This window comes from Lithobates pipiens, unplaced genomic scaffold (genome assembly GCF_037356315.1).
Source record: "Lithobates pipiens isolate NorthernLeopardFrog02 unplaced genomic scaffold, aLitPip1_a1.2 Scaffold_22, whole genome shotgun sequence".
Taxonomy (NCBI): Eukaryota; Metazoa; Chordata; class Amphibia; order Anura; family Ranidae; genus Lithobates; species Lithobates pipiens.
The window spans coordinates 24,193,089-24,210,050 of NW_027507784.1; the positions used below are offsets into that span (position 1 = coordinate 24,193,089).

Sequence of the window (16,962 nt, forward strand, 5' to 3'; positions counted from 1 at the left end):
TGGGCACTCAGGCGGCACAGGTGGGCACTCATAGGCGGCACAGGTGGGCACTCATAGGCGGCATCGGTGTTATAATAATGGATGCCAATCAGTGCCAAACAATAATGCATGCCAATCAGTGATGCCCATTGTGGCCACTGATTGGCATCCATTATGGGCACTGATTGGCACCCATTGTGCTGACTGGCACCCTGGTGGTCTAGGGAGGATTATGGATTTTTATTACCTTTTCCCTGGTGGTCTAGTGGTGTCCCTGGTGGTCCAGTGTGGGCATCCTCGGGGAGGCTGTGCTGATAATCGATCAGCACAGACCCCCCCTGTCAGAGGAGCAGCCGATCGGCTCTGACAGACGCGAGTGAGGGAAAGCCGATCACCGGCTCTTCCCATTTACACTGTGATCAGCCGTGATTGGACACGGCTGATCACATGGTAAAGAGTCTCCGTCGGAGACTCTTTACCGAGATCGTAGTTGCCGGGTGTCAGACTGACACCCCGCAACAACGATCACCGCGATGCGCGCCCCCGGGGGCGCGCAGCGGCTCATTATCCTAATCACGTCATATGACGTCCGGTTAGGATAATGAAACCACTTTGCCGCCGTCAATTTGTAATAGGGCGGGCGGCAAGTGGTTAAATAAACTTGCATATGTTAAAGTAATTTCAAAAGCAGTCTTTTTAAATCTGCAGTTTTTTCACTTCCGGTTCAGGCGCCGCATGGAGTAGCTGTCTCTCCTCACAGCTCCCGCAGACCGCCCTACAAAACGGCTTATAAAATCTGCGTTTTTCGCTCAAAAAGATCCTTGCGACCCTCTCCACGAATCCGATCGCGAGATGGACCGGTTCGTGGAAAAAACTGGGCCGCGATCGTATGCGGCCGCAACCGCGCGGTCGGCCCTGCCGCAAATCGAGGCCCCGGCTTCGGCCTGCACGGAACCGGCCTGCGCGGCCTATCCAGCGGAGACGGCCCCAGCCATGGAGGTAGGCGATCAGACAGCTACACACTCTACTCAGAGGGACTCCATGTCTCCACAACCCCAGGCACCTCCACAAATCTCTGGCCCTGCAATACCCCAGCATGTGCAGCAGCCTCACATACCTCAGCCATTGCAGGATCACCACACTGAGGTTCTGGCTCAAGCTGTGGCTGCTCTTCTCTCCCCTATGATTGCAGCATCAGTAGAAAAGGCTGTCAGCGCAGGCATGCAAAAGATCCAAGCCCAGCTAGGGGAACATGCTTCCAGATTAAATGAAGCAGAACACCGTATATCAAATCTTGAAGATGAACTCTACCAGACGCAATCCTTTGAACATGCCCAAGACAGAACGAACAAGTTCATTCTGGAAAAACTCAACGACCTCGAGAATAGGTCCAGGAGGAGCAACCTGCGGTTTGTAGGACTCCCCGAATCACTTCCCTCATCTGCTCTGTCTGTCTGACTTCTGTGCCCGCCGCATTCCTGAGGCATTGGCTCTGGGAGGCCCTTCCACAGTGGAACGCGCTCACCGAGTGGGAGCCTTTAATTCTGAACGCAAATCACCGCGTCCGATAATCGCCAAATACCTCAATTACTCCGACAAGGCCGCCATACTGCAAAAATACTGTCAATCCAGATCTTTGCAGATTGATGGCATCAAAATTCTAATCTTTGCCGACTACTCAGTGGACGTTTCCAAGAAACGCAAGGCTTTTCAGCACATCTGCGCAGAACTTCATCAACGCCAACTCCAGTTCACCCTGGCATTCCCGGCCGTTCTGCAGATCAAAACACCCGCCGGGGAACAACTCTCTTTTCATGATCCGGAGGAGGCGGCGTCCTCCTTGAAATCTTCCCGCTCGGGCCCTCACCTCAGTCCCGCACCTAAAGCCCCGCCAATCAACCGAGCCTTGGATCAACGGAGCCCACGGAAAGACTCTCACTAGCAGTTTAGGGCTTCCGGCCCAACACAGCATGGCCTAACTGCCCGCTGAAGGGCGAAGCACTTGACGGTGCCCCCCCCGGCACACTCTCGTTTCTCTCCCGGATGGCCTCTCCTGGCCCCCATCCGACCTGCTCCAGGTGAACTGTTCTTGGACTCTCCTTCCTGGACTGTCCACACCTCCCAGGTACTGTTCGACAAAATTTAAATGGTTATGGGGATGTCCCCAGCGACATCCAGGTTCGTTATGGCCTGGTATCTCTGCTGTTCTCAGGTGCTATTTCTTTTGCTACAGTTTATGATACGGTTTCATTTGTCTTTATTGATACCTTAGATGTTGTTTATACTATATGTGTGCTCCTGTTTTCCTCCCCTGGGCGACATTGTGCGGACCTATAACCACGCTCCAGTTCTCTGCGGCCGCTGTTACTATCCTATACTTACTATTTGAAGGGCGGAAACCCTCACTTCAGACACAGGGCTGGTTATGGGAGCTGGTCCTCACGGTGACCCCCATGCGGAAAAAAGCGAAGTTGGTTAATGCATATGTTCACTTTTGTTCAATCTACTGTTGGTACACATACCCGTCCTCCCCCTCCCCCCTTTTGTCTCTCCTTCTCCCCTTACGGTCCGCTACTGTTTTGAACCCATTCACTGTTCCCCTTCATAGGCCTTGGGAAGCTAGGTCCTCAGCAGTTTTTAGCTATCTTTCTCACCCAGGCCCCGATGACCTAGTAGCTACAATACCTTTACAACATCTCCCCAGTATATTCCCACAATGCTGCGGATAATCTCGTGGAGCGTGAAGGGCCTTCGTTCTCCTTCTAAAAGGATGAAGGTCCTTCGCCATCTCAAAAGGCTGAACACAGACATAGCACTGCTTCAGGAAACCCATCTTTCCTCACCCGACTTTGCTCGGATGAGGAAACTTTGGGTGGGCACAGTTGTGGGCTCTGAGGCTCTAGGCCGCAAAGCAGGGGTCCTTGTTCTCATTCACAAACGTCTCCCCTATAAACTCTTATCTACAGACTCAGATGACCAGGGCAGACTTCTCACTATCCGCGTCCTCATTGGGACAAGGGAACTGACAATATCCAACGTGTATGCCCCTAATAGTCCTACAAAGGACTTTTTCAATACGCTGACCACTTGGCTCCTACGCCACCCACACCTCCCTCAGATTGTTGGGGGTGACTTCAACTCTGTTATCCACCAGATTGATGACAAATCCACGCGACTACGCCCCGCCTTGATCCCTACTTCTTTAAACCCCACAGTAATTGCAGCAACAATGGAAACCCTCCACCTTCGGGACATATGGCGATTTCACCACCCGACTGATAGAGAATTTTCCTTTTACTCACACCCACATCATGTCTTTACCAGGATAGATTATTTTTTCTGCTCTGATGCTCTACTTCCTCTAATCCCAGAAGCGGAGATACATGATATAGCCATCTCTGACCACGCTTCCATATCCCTAGAGACCCCAGACATACATCCTAACCCTAGAATTTGGCGTTTCCCCTCCTTCCTCCAACACAACGCGGATTTCCAAACTTGCATCACTAAAGAATGGCAGTTTTACACGCAAACTAATGCGCCTCACGCTGACGACCCTAATCTATTTTGGGATGCGGGGAAAGCTTTTCTCAGAGGCCGCATCATTTCGTATGCGTCGTCCTTTAAGAAAAATGCACACCTCAACTACGACACCTCCAGCTCCAGACTTCACATGGCTCAACGAGCATTGTACGCCCATGACTCCCCCGAAAACCGGGCTGCTTGGCAACTAGCCAAACAATCTTTTGACACCTGGGCGGACACCGTGGAATCGACTAAGAAAGCATACCTAGACGCCACTCTCCACAAATTTGGAAATAAGGCGGGTAAGCTCCTAGCCCGCCTTAGCAAGGGAACCTATCGCCCGACTATCATCCCCTCCATCCGTGAGCCAGATGGTTCTGTCACGAACACGCAAAAAGGCATAAACTCTGCCATGCTGCGCTATTACTCTACGCTATATGCCGCCAATCCCATTGACAAACCCACGGCGTGCGACTTCCTAGATAAAGTGACTCTGACACCAATATCTCCCTCCCAATTAGAAACCCTCAATGCCCCTATCTCTCTTTTAGAAATCACTGCCACGATACGGAAGTTAGCCTCCTCTAAAGCGCCAGGCCCAGATGGCCTGACAGGCGAATTCTACAAATCATTGCATCCTCTCCTGGCACCCACTCTTCACAGTGTTTATCAACGTATGTGGTCTGGTGGCTCTTACCTTCCCACGGGCAATCAGGCAATAATTAAACTATTAGAAAAGAAAGGGAAAGCCCCCCTAGGAACCAGGATCGTACATACCTATGTCACTACTAAATCTTGATGTTAAGATTCTCTCTAAAATTGTAGCCACAAGACTGGCTGACATCATCCCTTTTCTGATCCATCCTGCCCAATCTGGCTTTGTGAAAGGCAGAACAGCAACGATGAATATCAGAAAGGTGATGATGGCGCTAGAACACGCCAGATGCCATCCAAGGGGAGATTATGCCATTATCACTCTTGATGCCGAAAAGGCTTTTGACAATGTAAACTTTGATTGGCTCGCCATGGTCTTACGTAAAATGAGATTCTCTGGCCCTTTCCTTCATCTAATAAATTCCATGTACACCTCACCGGCGGCTAGGCTGGTAGCCGCTGGCCTCCTCTCCAATGAATTTCACCTTCACAAAGGCACGAGACAAGGTTGCCCCCTATCCCCACTCCTCTTTAACTTCGCTCTGGAACCACTCTCTAGATATCTGTTAACAGTTGCCCCGCTACATGGCATTCGAATAGGGAACCAAGAGTTGAGGGCGTCCCTCTTTGCGGATGATGTCCTCATCTTCTCCGCTGACCCTTCCGCAGACATGCCCACAATAAAATACACTTTTGATTTATTCAGAAAATGCTCAGGGTTGCGCATAAACTACTCCAAAAGCGAGATTTTGCCCTTAGGATCCCTCCCCCCACCTGCCTGGGTTCAAAAATCCATCTTTACTACGGCCAAGTCCCATATCACTCACTTGGGAATTAAAAAAGGGAAACTCTCGTCCTCTCTCTATCACCTGAATTACCCCCCACTTTTTGCCCAAATCACTCAGGAATTAGACAACTGGATGGATCTGCCCCTCTCGCTCCTGGGAAGATGTCATTTGGTGAAAATGGTCAGTTTCGCTCGCCTGTTATATCCTCTCCAGACAATACCTTTACTGTTAAGACACAAAGACTCCAAATTGCTGAATTCTGCGATCTCAAAATTTATATGGCGAAACAAATGACCACGCATAGCTCTCTCAAAACTTCATCTTCCCAGGACCGAAGGCGGTATTAGTCTCCCGAGCCTTAGAATGTATAACCTTGCTTGTCTTTTAAGCGTAGGTCTGGACTGGATAACCCAAAAATCCAAATGCTCTAACTACCAGTTGGAGGCTGCAATGGTCCACCCCTACTCCCTAACAGCCCTTCTCCACTGTAAGTGGAAATCTCTACCAACACCATATCAACATAACCTTCTGTTGAGGGACACTGCTATAGCATGGAGGGAGGTAAGGAAAAGCCTCCGACTTTCTCCTTTCATCTCGAAATTTCTTCTGATACAAGGCAACCCGAGCTTCTTTCCAGGTCTGGAACACAAACCCTATGACTCCTGGCGGCAAAAGGGTCTCTCCACCTTCTTCTCCCTTTGTGATCCTGCTACTGGCCAAGCACTACCTTTCCATACTCTAGCTACTCGATTCTCCCTCACCGCAACCTCCTCTTTTCATCATGGTCAATGTCTCAGCTTTCTCCGCAACACCTGCAGAGTCGCATCCGCGAGATTCACGTCGTCATTCCTCGAGACCCTTATACAGAAGGACTCATACAAAATCTCGGATATTTATAAGCCTCTACTCGTCCAAACGACGCCTCTCTTGGATTCCTCATCAGTGTCAAATTGGGCAAAAGACTTCCCGAACGACGACATAGTGGACAAGATCCTTCAAGGTCTTCGCACAGTCTACAACTTGGTTCCAAATGAATCCTGGAGGGAAACACAACTAAAAATCACCCACCGGGCACACATCCCCTTTCTTCCTGCCAAACAACCCCACTCCACCCCGTCTTCACTATGCCCTCTATGCCAACAACCTAAGTCCTCTCTCATGCACCGTTACTGGACTTGCTCCTTTATCTCGGCGTTCTGGGACCAAATCCTGGCTTTCATCTTTAAGATCACACTGCTGAAGCTACCCAAAGACCCTTTACTACTTATCTTCGGATATTGGGATCCCACACTACTTCCCTGGTCAAAAGTTTCTGGCCCACGAGACAAAGAATGGGTCTTGATATGCCTCCTGATGGCAAGACGGGCAATACTAGCCAATTGGACGTCTACTGCTTCACCCTCAGTCGCACAGGTTAACAGAGATCTCCTGCATCTCCTATTTTGTGACAAAATTAATGCTAATCTAGCCCACAAAAAGGCCGTTCAGTGCTTCCACAGCAGATGGGACTCTTTTGTGAAATCGCAACTTACTCCTCAGGAACAAGCTCCCCTGGCTGAACACTCTTTTATCTACGATGGCCAATGGCTCACCGCAACCCCCTGTACTACTGGGTAGGTACCCACGGCAAGACTGCAATTATGGGCCCCCCCCACCTCCCCACCCCCCCCCCCCCCCCAATCAGAGCCTTCTTGATGATCTGATATATACACTGTTTCTTCTCGCCGAGGTTGAGTTAGTGCCTAATTATTCCAGGATCCATCCAGTTATTGCTACCTTGTTTCTATTTGACTGTCAGGGAGAGTGATACTCTCCATTTTTTGTGGTTTATGGGACGGTGCTCCGACACCAATTGTTGCTCAATATGTTGTTATTATATAGCCTGTACATTTTCAAAAATGAGGAAATTTTTGTACGTACCGATTACCCTTTTGTAATGTACCCTTTTCTTTTCTCAATAAAATTTTATGAAAAAAATAAAAATAAAAAATCTGCAGTTTTCGTTCAATTAATTCCTGCCCTGAAGGTCCTTATTTAAGCACTGCCTGTTATGGGGTTACAATTTTCAATAGTGCTCCTGTTTTATCACTCTCACATGTTCCCCTAGCTATGCTAACACACATTGCTCAGGCATGGTCCACCGTTGCAGCTGATGCTGGAGTGAGTGTGGACAGAAAGTAGTTGAACAGGACTGCACGAGGTCTGTGACATTGAGATGGGAATAAAGGGTAAAAAAAAAAGGGGGGAAAAAAACAGTATTTTATAGAAACAAATGACAATTGTTTGGTACACTGTGCCTTAAACTATACATTATCCAGCTAGGATTAGCTCTACTTTAAGCCTTGGTGCTTTACTGTGACTCATAGGAGGATCTGGACTCGCCACCTGAGCAGTCTCCATAAGAAAGGAATAGACCCATATTACTGGTGACTTTTTTTTTTTTTTTTAATCTTATTAGATTCCACCTTCAGCCCTTCAACTGGTGTACACAGATGGTGATGAAAGATTGCAACTGGATGAGTCGGTGGCACAGAGATGCTTCTTGGACACGGAGGTGTCGGAATACCCCCTGTGCCTTATCTGTGTGATTGGGGAGAAGCGGAGAGGAAAGTCCACACTACTGAATTTTATCCTGAGAGCCCTTCAATGTCTGGTGAGAAAACCCGCCAATATCATATTCTGAGAGCCCTTCACTGCCTGGTACTAAATGCCAATCATACCATTACCTGAGAGGACTTTAATACCTGGTGGGTAAAGTGATTCATAACATATCTTGAGATCCCATCACTGCCTAGTGAGTAAAAGCTTTCCATATCATATCTTGAGATCTCCTCATTGCCTTGTTGGTAAACCCGTCCATATCATATCCTGAGAGCCTATTACTGGCTGGTGGGTAAACCCGTCCATATAATATCCTGAGAGCCCTTCACTGCCTGGTGGGTAAACCCGTCCATATCATATCCTGAGAGCCCTTTACTGCTTGGTGGGTAAACCCGTCCATATCATATCCTGAGAGCCCTTCACTGCCTGGTGGGTAAACCCGTCCATATCATATCCTGAGAGCCCTTCACTGCCTGGTGGGTAAACCCGTCCATATCATATCCTGAGAGCCCTTCACTGTCTGGTGGGTAAACCCGTCCATATCATATCCTGAGAGCCCTTCACTGCCTGGTGAGTAAACCCGTCCAAATCATATCCTGAGAGCCCTTCACTGCCTGGTGAGTAAACCCGTCCAAATCATATCCTGAGAGCCCTTCACTGCCTGGTGAGTAAACCCGTCCATATCATATCCTGAGAGCCCTTCACTGCCTGGTGAGTAAACCCGTCCATATCATATCCTGAGAGCCCTTCACTGCCTGGTGGGTAAACCCGTCCATATCATATCCTGAGAGCCCTTCACTGTCTGGTGAGTAAACACATCCATATCATATCCTGAGAGCCCTTCACTGCCTGGTGAGTAAACCCGTCCATATCATATCCTGAGAGCCCTTCACTGCCTGGTGAGTAAACCCATCCATATCATATCCTGAGAGCCCTTCACTGCCTGGTGGGTAAACCCGTACATATCATATCCTGAGAGCCCTTCACTGTCTGGTGAGTAAACACATCCATATCATATCCTGAGAGCCCTTCACTGCCTGGTGAGTAAACCCATCCATATCATATCCTGAGAGCCCTTCACTGCCTGGTGAGTAAACCCGTCCAAATCATATCCTGAGAGCCCTTCACTGTCTGGCGAGTAAACCCGTCCATATCATATCCTGAGAGCCCTTCACTGTCTGGTGAGTAAACCCGTCCATATCCTTCATTTTGAATGGCACTTCAACTCACCGTGGCAATGTATCTTTAATGCACATACATTGCAGCACACTACAAAGCCCAGTATCTCACTACTGTGCCAATATCGGTGCATGTCTATTTTTTTTATTTTTTTTATTTTTTTTGCACATTTTGATGGGTTGCCAGCCTATTCCTTTTCGTTAACTCAACACCCGTGGATATCAAGATCTGAATTGGCTCCAGATGTATTTTTTTTTCAGCCTTTTCTACTCTCAGTATTTTCAGTCCTTCCTTAACCTCCTCGCGCCCGCCCTATGGCCGAATGACGGCAGTAGAGCAGGCGCCTTCGTCCGGGTTGCCGTCCCTGGACGGCGTGATGTTTACTTCCGCAATGCGCGCCGCCGCGGGCGCGCATCGCGGAAGTTCTGTGTTCGCCGTGTCCCCCGGGGACAGGCAAACACAGATCGCTGTAAACGGCCAATCACAGCGGCCGTTTACAGCGTGATCGGCGTATCCAATGGGAGATGATCTCATATGTTTACATATGAGATCATCTCTCAGCGCCGCTCTCCTTCCTCGCACAGACAGTGCGAGAGGGGAGAGATGAACGGCTGCAGCGGCAGCCGTTCTGCCTGTGAAAGAAAAAAAAGTAAAAAAATAAAATAAAGTGCCATCCTCCCCTAGCAGTGCCATCCTCCCCTAGCAGTGCCATCCACCCCCAGCAGTGCCATCCACCCCCAGCAGTGCCATCTGCCCCAGTGCCATCTGCCCCAGTGCCATCCGCCCCAGTGCCATCTGCCCCAGTGCCATCCGCCCCAGTGCCATCCACCCCAGTGCCACCTGCCCCCAGTGCCATCCACCCCAGTGCTACCTGCCCCCAGTGCCATCCACCCCAGTGCTACCTGCCCCCAGTGCCATCCACCCCAGTGCTACCTGCCCCCAGTGCCATCCACCCCAGTGCTACCTGCCCCCAGTGCCATCCACCCCAGTGCCACGTGTCGTCAGTGCCACGTGTCGTCAGTGCCACGTGTCGTCAGTGCCACATAGTGCCATCTGTCATCAGTGCCATGTATCAGTGCCATTTGTCATCAGTGTCACGCGTCATTGGTGCCACGTATTAGTGCCATCTGTCACCGGTGGCACGTATTAGTGCCACGTATTAGTGCCACGTGCCATCAGTGCCACGTATTAGTGCCACGTGTCATCAGTGCCACATATTAGTGCCATCTGTCATCAGTGCCACGTGTCATCAGTGCCACGTATCAGTGCCATCTGTCATCAGTGTCACGTGTCATTGTCCTGGTATTTCAAAAGTGTAATAAATAGTCAACAAGTTAGATGTGTAATTTATGCTTCTAGAACACGTGATGGCGCTCCCTGCATGTTGGGCCTCTCTATGTGGCCAGGCTGTGAAAAAGTCCCACACATGTGGTATTGTAATATTCAGGAGGAGTAGCAGAATTTTTTGGGGGGTGTCATTTGTGGTATACACATGCCACGTGAGAGAAATAACCTATTACAATGACAATTTTGTGGAGAAAAATAAAAAAAATGAAAAATCTTCATTTTGCAAAGAATTGTGGGAAAAAAATTACAACATCAAAAAGCTCACCATGCCTCTTACTAAATACCTTGGAATGTCTACTTTCCAAAAAGGGGTCATTTGGGGGGTATTTGTACTTTTCTGACTTGTTCGGGTCACAAGAAGCGAGATAGGCCACCAGTACATCAGATGTGATCAATTTTGTGCGATTCGCACCACAGCTTGTAGACGCTCTAACTTTCACAAAGACCAAATAATATCCACTAATTTGGGTTATTTTTACCAAAGATATGTAGCAGTATAAATTGTGACCAAAATTTATGAAGAAAAATTAATAATTTGCATAATTTTGTCACAGAAACAAAGAAATATGCGTTTTTTTTCAAAATTTTCGGTCTTTTTTCATTTATAGCGCAAAAAATAAAAACCCCAGAGGTGATCAAATACCACCAAAAGAAAGCTCTATTTGTGGGAAAAAAAGGACAAAAAATTCATTTGGGTACAGTGTTGCATGACTGAGTAATTGTCATTCAAATTGTGAGAGCACCGAAAGCTGAAAATTGGTCTGGGCAGAATGGTGTTTAAGTGCCCAGTAAGCAAGTGGTTAACTACAACCCCACTGCTCAATATTTTTACTGTTTGGTCTACTTGGTTCCATAGTCTTAGGCTATCTTCTGAGCTGCTCAAATTGGAGTTTCCATCACTTTAATGTAAATCTTGTCTGCAACTTGACAGTGTTGCAGATGAGTTTTTCATGCAGAATAATGTCAACCCTAAATACACACAAGAAATATTGTATGTTTTACCTGACAAAGGATTCGTCTCTCTGTCCATCCAGCCCAGAGATATACAACTCTGCTCCATGACGGCGAAGGAGTAGAACACTTCTTCTTTTTTTTATTTTTTATTCTTTGCTACAGTTAAAGTGGTCCTTGCAGCAAATAAAAAGAAAAATCTCCCATCTCTCCTTCCTGAGCCCTACTTTTAACCCCATAACACCACTTTTTAACCCCCACGCCCCTTTAAGTGGGCTTTACTGCCCAAAAGACTCAGCTTCTTTATAATGTGACCGATGATGTAATGATAAATTCTGAGCTGCTTTACTATGTGTCTTTCATATCTCCCTTAGTCCAGCTTTAACCTATACATGAAGCTGGTTTATAGAGATTTTTATGTTTTTGTTTTACTGGTTGAGTGTATTGAACTCGTGATGAATTTTTCCTTTTGTAGGAGAGACAGCAGCAAGTCAGTCTGGGGCACGACGAGGAGCCCCTCACAGGATTTGAATGGAGAAGTGGTATTGACAGTGTAACAAAGGGGATCTGGATTTGGAGCAAACCCTTCATCCTGGAGAGGAATGAGGAGAAGGTTTGATGGAAACATTTTCTGTTAAAATATACAGACTGATATCTTATCATGTACAAAGATGGAAAAATATTAGGGAGTTACACTTCATTATAACTTATCCCTTCCTTTTGCCAAGCTAGAGTTGAGCAAATAGACCTACTAATAGGGCTCCAATTCTCCAACAGCAAAGAACATGATGGCCAAGGGCACCTTTCTCTGTCTTCCTGCTCAGTAATGAGATGGGGTACACACACACACACACACACACACACACACACACACACACACACACACACACACACACACACATATAACTTGGAGAAACTCCACCATCTTTGATCACTCACATTCTCCTGACCTGAGGCCTTCCTCCAAAAAACAAGGAATGTCCACACGTTCAGATTTTCAATGATTTTTTTTTTTTTTTACTGTAGCAATAACATAATGTATAGGTCTTAGCCAACAACCCTTCACCTCTGCCTCTTTAGTTCCGACATTATTAACTCTGCACAGTGCAAGTCCAACATTAATGGCCACTCAACTCTTCCAATGTCCTCACCGTAGGTCCCCATAAGTGGGCTCTCCAACGGTGCCTGTACCAGACCTACCCCAAAGGGTTCATTTCTTAAGACTACATGCTAACATGGCAGTATACCAGCGGTAGCCTTTCCCATTACCCTCTGCCTCAAATTCTTCCAGCTCTAGATTATAAGTGAGCAAACTAGCCCTACCCACCACATCTACCCAGGGGAAGGGTTTCCTTTAAAGTCACCCAAACCCCTGCTTACAGGCCACGGCAACTCTGTATACAATTTTTACAAATGGCTTATCTCATGATCACTGGCAATCCACCTGTTGCTCTTATCTGTCATTAGATGTATTGCTTACTTGTAATGGTGTAAATGAACCCCCCCCCCCCCCCCATATCTGGAGAAGAAACGCATACGTGGGCCAGTGCCAAGAAAACACAGGACTGGTACTTCTATTGGCAGTGATTGTGGGGCCCACATGTGTTCTAGCACAGAGTCTGTACCTGTAATATAGGAGCATCGTGGACAAAAGAAGTTCACGTCCTTCTGATATTGGTGCTGGGTTGTGGAGTAGAGCTTGGTTCTTTTTTTCTTTTTCCTTGGCTTCGAAAATATGTTGTAAGGGTCGAGCTATTTGTACTTGCAGCCTTGCCTATTTTGGGATTAACAGGCAAGATGCAGAGTAACCAGCAGGAAAAAATACGGTACATTAAAAATTTTAGTAACATTCAACTGGACTTATTTTGCAATGTTTGAGTTTGGTATGGAGTGTCATGCACATGCCCCATCATAAGCAAATCTACAACTTCTGCTCACGATTGAAGGTTTTGGTGTTGAGATCCTTTAGACATGGCAGATGCACCAAGGAAGACTGACCACTTGGCCAGAAACGGAAGCTTTTAGGCTCCAGTCCTGGACAGTGACCATGAAGGCACCTTTCCAACTGAAACCTTTTTATGCATTCAATCATTCACTTAAAGATGTGGTGGAGATCAAGACATCACTGTACCACCTCTCTAATTCAACCTATCAGAAAACACTTTACATTTATTGAGAAAATTTAAAGTATTCTCTGAAAGGCGCCCATGCTCAGTGGGTAACCTCCTATGATCAGTAATTGGCAGAGCAGCCACATGGCACTGGACCTGGAAGATAGTGGACATTACTGTAGCAGAAATGCCTAGTACAGTGATTACCACCCTCCAGAGGGATTGGCCTGGTATGGTATATACAGTACATGGTTACATTGATCCAAACCAGACTAATATAATTATGTAAAAATATCCATACCTGGAATTCAACTTTAAGGGCCAGTTCACATCACAATTTCTGTGTTCCACACTAATTTCCTTATGTGTGTTTGTTTTTTTTTTTTTTTTTGTTTTTATGCGTCGCAGTACATTTTACTTTTTATTTATTTATTTTTGTATACATTTTTAATGCATTTTAGTCTTCTATTCGAATACAGGGCTATTGGAATCCATGTTAAACACTGTGCATGCATTTTTGATGCAGAGTAAAGTCGCACTGAACTGCATCTGGTGTGAACCAGTTTTTTTTTTTTTTTTTGTTATCCTAGAACACCTTTTCAACTTGATCCATCACAAAACTCCTAGATAACTTACTTAAAAGAGAAATTTTATTTTAGTTTTTTTACAGATTCATATTTACCTAGGTGGATCCAGAATTGGTCCGATGCGGCATCTGTCTCTGCACTGAGAACCAAGCGATCAAACACCGCCGATGGCTCGGTTCTCACAGATCCCCGAGCAGAGAGCTGCTGCCTGTCAGTCAGTGTCTCTCCGTTCTCGGCCACGCCCCCCCCCACGCTCATTGGATCGCTGAGTTGTGGAGGGATGGGGCTGTCTCAGCCTCTCGGTCCAGGTACCTGGCAAAGCCAGACTTTATTGTCGTGATGACGCGGAGCCTGGACTGATTCCAGTGACGTCAGCAGACTTCAGACTGCTGAAAATGGGTCACAGGGGTGCAAAATGAATTGCACTCCTGTGACCCATAGGAGAAACCCAGCCAAGCAAGCTCAGGCTGGACTTCACCTTTTAAGAACAAGAAAACGAATGCCCTGTACACACGAGTGGAATTTCTGTCGGAAAAATCTTGGATGGTTTTTCCAACGGAATTCCGCTCAAGCTTGACTTGCTTGCACACGGTCACACAAAAGTTCTCTGAACTTTCGACCGTCAAGAACGTGGTGATGTACAACACTACGATGAGCCGAGAAAAACAAGTCCAATGCTTCCAAGCATGCATCAAATTGTTTCCGAGCATGCATAGGAATTGTGCGCTTCGAAATTGCTACAGACTAACGTATTTTCTGATAGGAACTTTTTCCAACCGAAAAATAGAGAACCGGGAATTCCGCCAGCAAAAGTCCGATGGAGCATACACACGGTCTGTATTTCTGACCAAAAGCTCACATCAGGCTTTTGCTGGCGGAATTTCCGATCGTGTGTATGGGGCATTACTGTTCTCTATGTTCCGTAAAAAACATGAAGGGCCCAGAGAACACAATATTTCCTCTAATAACCTCTTTCTGTAAAAATCATTCTAACAACTGAACCAAAAAGTTCATATTGGCACTTAACATTGGCCTTATTCTTTCTATTGTTTATTAGTTAGTACAACACATGATAATTATTTTTCTTTATCAATCTAGATAACTGTATAAATGCATGTTACCAGACACTCGCTATAACTGAGGAAACTTTTGGCTTAGTGGTAACATTTCTTAAAGTGGAGTTCCACTAATTGTTCTGTTTATTAAAAAGTGTAGTGTCTGACTTTTAATAAACACACACTCCCCTGTCCTACGGTCCAACGATGCGGCCACCTGAAGCCTCGGTTCTCTCCCTCCCGCCTCTCCCTGGCACCGGCATCGCTAGGGTGGGCACCCTGCTGTGACAGCTTGCGGCTGTCACGCTGCATGTCCTGAATTGCAAAATGTAAAAATAACATCAATAATGTAAGATGAAGATTGAATCAGATGTGTTTCTTTGTGTGTGTGTGTGTGTGTGTGTGTGTGTGTGTGTGAAGTTTCCTCATGGTGTGTCTAAAGCAAATCAGTCTGCCTCACTGTATTTCTGTTTCTAGCTTTTACTTTTAAAATCTGCCCCCTCTTTCCTAAACAGGCTGATTTAAGATTCTCCTTTGTCTTGCAGTAATACAGAAAAACACGGGCTTTAACCCCCCTCATGTAATAGTGGGAGTTGCTCAGTCTTTATGCATTGACATTCCTGAGTAGTGGGCAAGAACAATGTGTGAAACTATTTTAAGTATAGGATATAACTTCTTTAACATCTAAAACATCTAAATCAAATACTACATAAATCAGTATGTATATTAATTGAAAACCCAATGTTCTAATTAATATCCTAATCAAGAAATTCTTTATACTACAGAATTTATAATCTTAACTAAAACATACATTTTTACATAATCAGAAATATGAGTCCTTTCTTCTCCATCTGTGATGGGGGGGAAGTTAAGAAGATTCCTAATTAATAACACACGGTTCTCCATAGGAATGATTAAGCAGCTTATAATAATATGTATACTTTCACATGCATAAAGGTTTACATAATTTCACTTTTTCCATATTTAAAAGATATATATATATAAATACTTATATACAACTCAATTATTCTATAAAGATCTAACCCATTCATTCATTTGTTAATTGATGTATATTAGATAGAAAGTGTCTAAATGTGGCATGTCAGGGGGTTAGGAGTGCTTAAAGAGGAAGTTCCACTTTTGAGTGGAATTCCATTTTAAGTATCACAGAAGAAGTCCAGTTTAATATAACAAAGTGCTAACAGCTATACCATAACCTGGATAAATGAGAATCTTCAGATACATCACACATAAGCTTTGGTCAAATGATTAAGCAAGGTTTGATGTACAGTATGTATTTTCTCAGTCAAACCATCTATTCATCGTATGATATAACCCAAGGAGTGTCCTTTGAGATTGGTTCATTGATTTCTTTGGTGACCATTTACCTTCTACTCACAGATGGTGGTATTTGTCCTGGACACGGAGGGCTCGCTGGATATCGAGGGTGACCGGGAGAACTGTCTTAAACTTTCTGCACTGTCTATGCTACTCAGTTCACATATGGTAATGGATTCTAGAATTCTGTAATTTTATATTAAATCCTCTAGTAATGTTATGATGTTTTCATAAGTTGATGATGATAATGTGTCAACTTTCATGTATTCTGCAGATTTTTAATGTGAACGCATGTCTGAAAACCACAGAGCTGGATTATCTGGAGGTAGGTGGTTTATGATATCCAATGTTCTAATATATACAGTAATACAAATCAGGTAACGTCGAAGTGGCAACTTGCGTGTAATTGGGATCATAGATAGTGTCACATATGGGGGATGGGAGGAGCCGCTGACACGTAGCAGCCGCCGGAGCGGCGTGCGTCCTCTTCCCTCGCCGTCCCCGCCTCCCGCCTTCCGCGTCGACCGCACCGCCCGCCTGCCATCAGCTGTTCGCCTGTACGAGACAGAGCGGACGCCCCAGGTGAAGACAGCACAGAGAGAGCGAGCAGAGCGAGCGTTCCCTTGTGAAGCAGGGACACAGCGGTAGGACGGCAGCAATGTGCGGAGCCCTGTGCCCCCCCCCCCTCTCCACTGAGCCGACCTGACTCCACGGACATCTCTACCCCCCCTCACGCGCAGGTAAGGTCTCGGATCAGATAACAGTGACAGAGCAGAGGAGCAGCGGAGCGGTGAGGTGAGCAAGTAATGTGGATGAAAGAAGGGGGAATGGACAGTTGGTCTCTTGT

General features: G+C 46.2%; 1 protein-coding gene across 1 annotated transcript in view; it reads left to right on the forward strand.

Annotated features, from left to right (window-relative positions):
- LOC143923407 (RING finger protein 112-like) overlaps positions 1-16,962 on the forward strand; it is a 47,718-nt gene that overhangs the window by 10,388 nt on the left and 20,368 nt on the right. The window contains exons 4-7 of the mRNA XM_077447065.1: positions 7,405-7,599; positions 11,500-11,637; positions 16,179-16,283; positions 16,390-16,440. Of these exons, the coding sequence (XP_077303191.1) occupies positions 7,405-7,599; positions 11,500-11,637; positions 16,179-16,283; positions 16,390-16,440 (489 nt within the window). The remainder of the gene's footprint in view (positions 1-7,404; positions 7,600-11,499; positions 11,638-16,178; positions 16,284-16,389; positions 16,441-16,962) is intronic.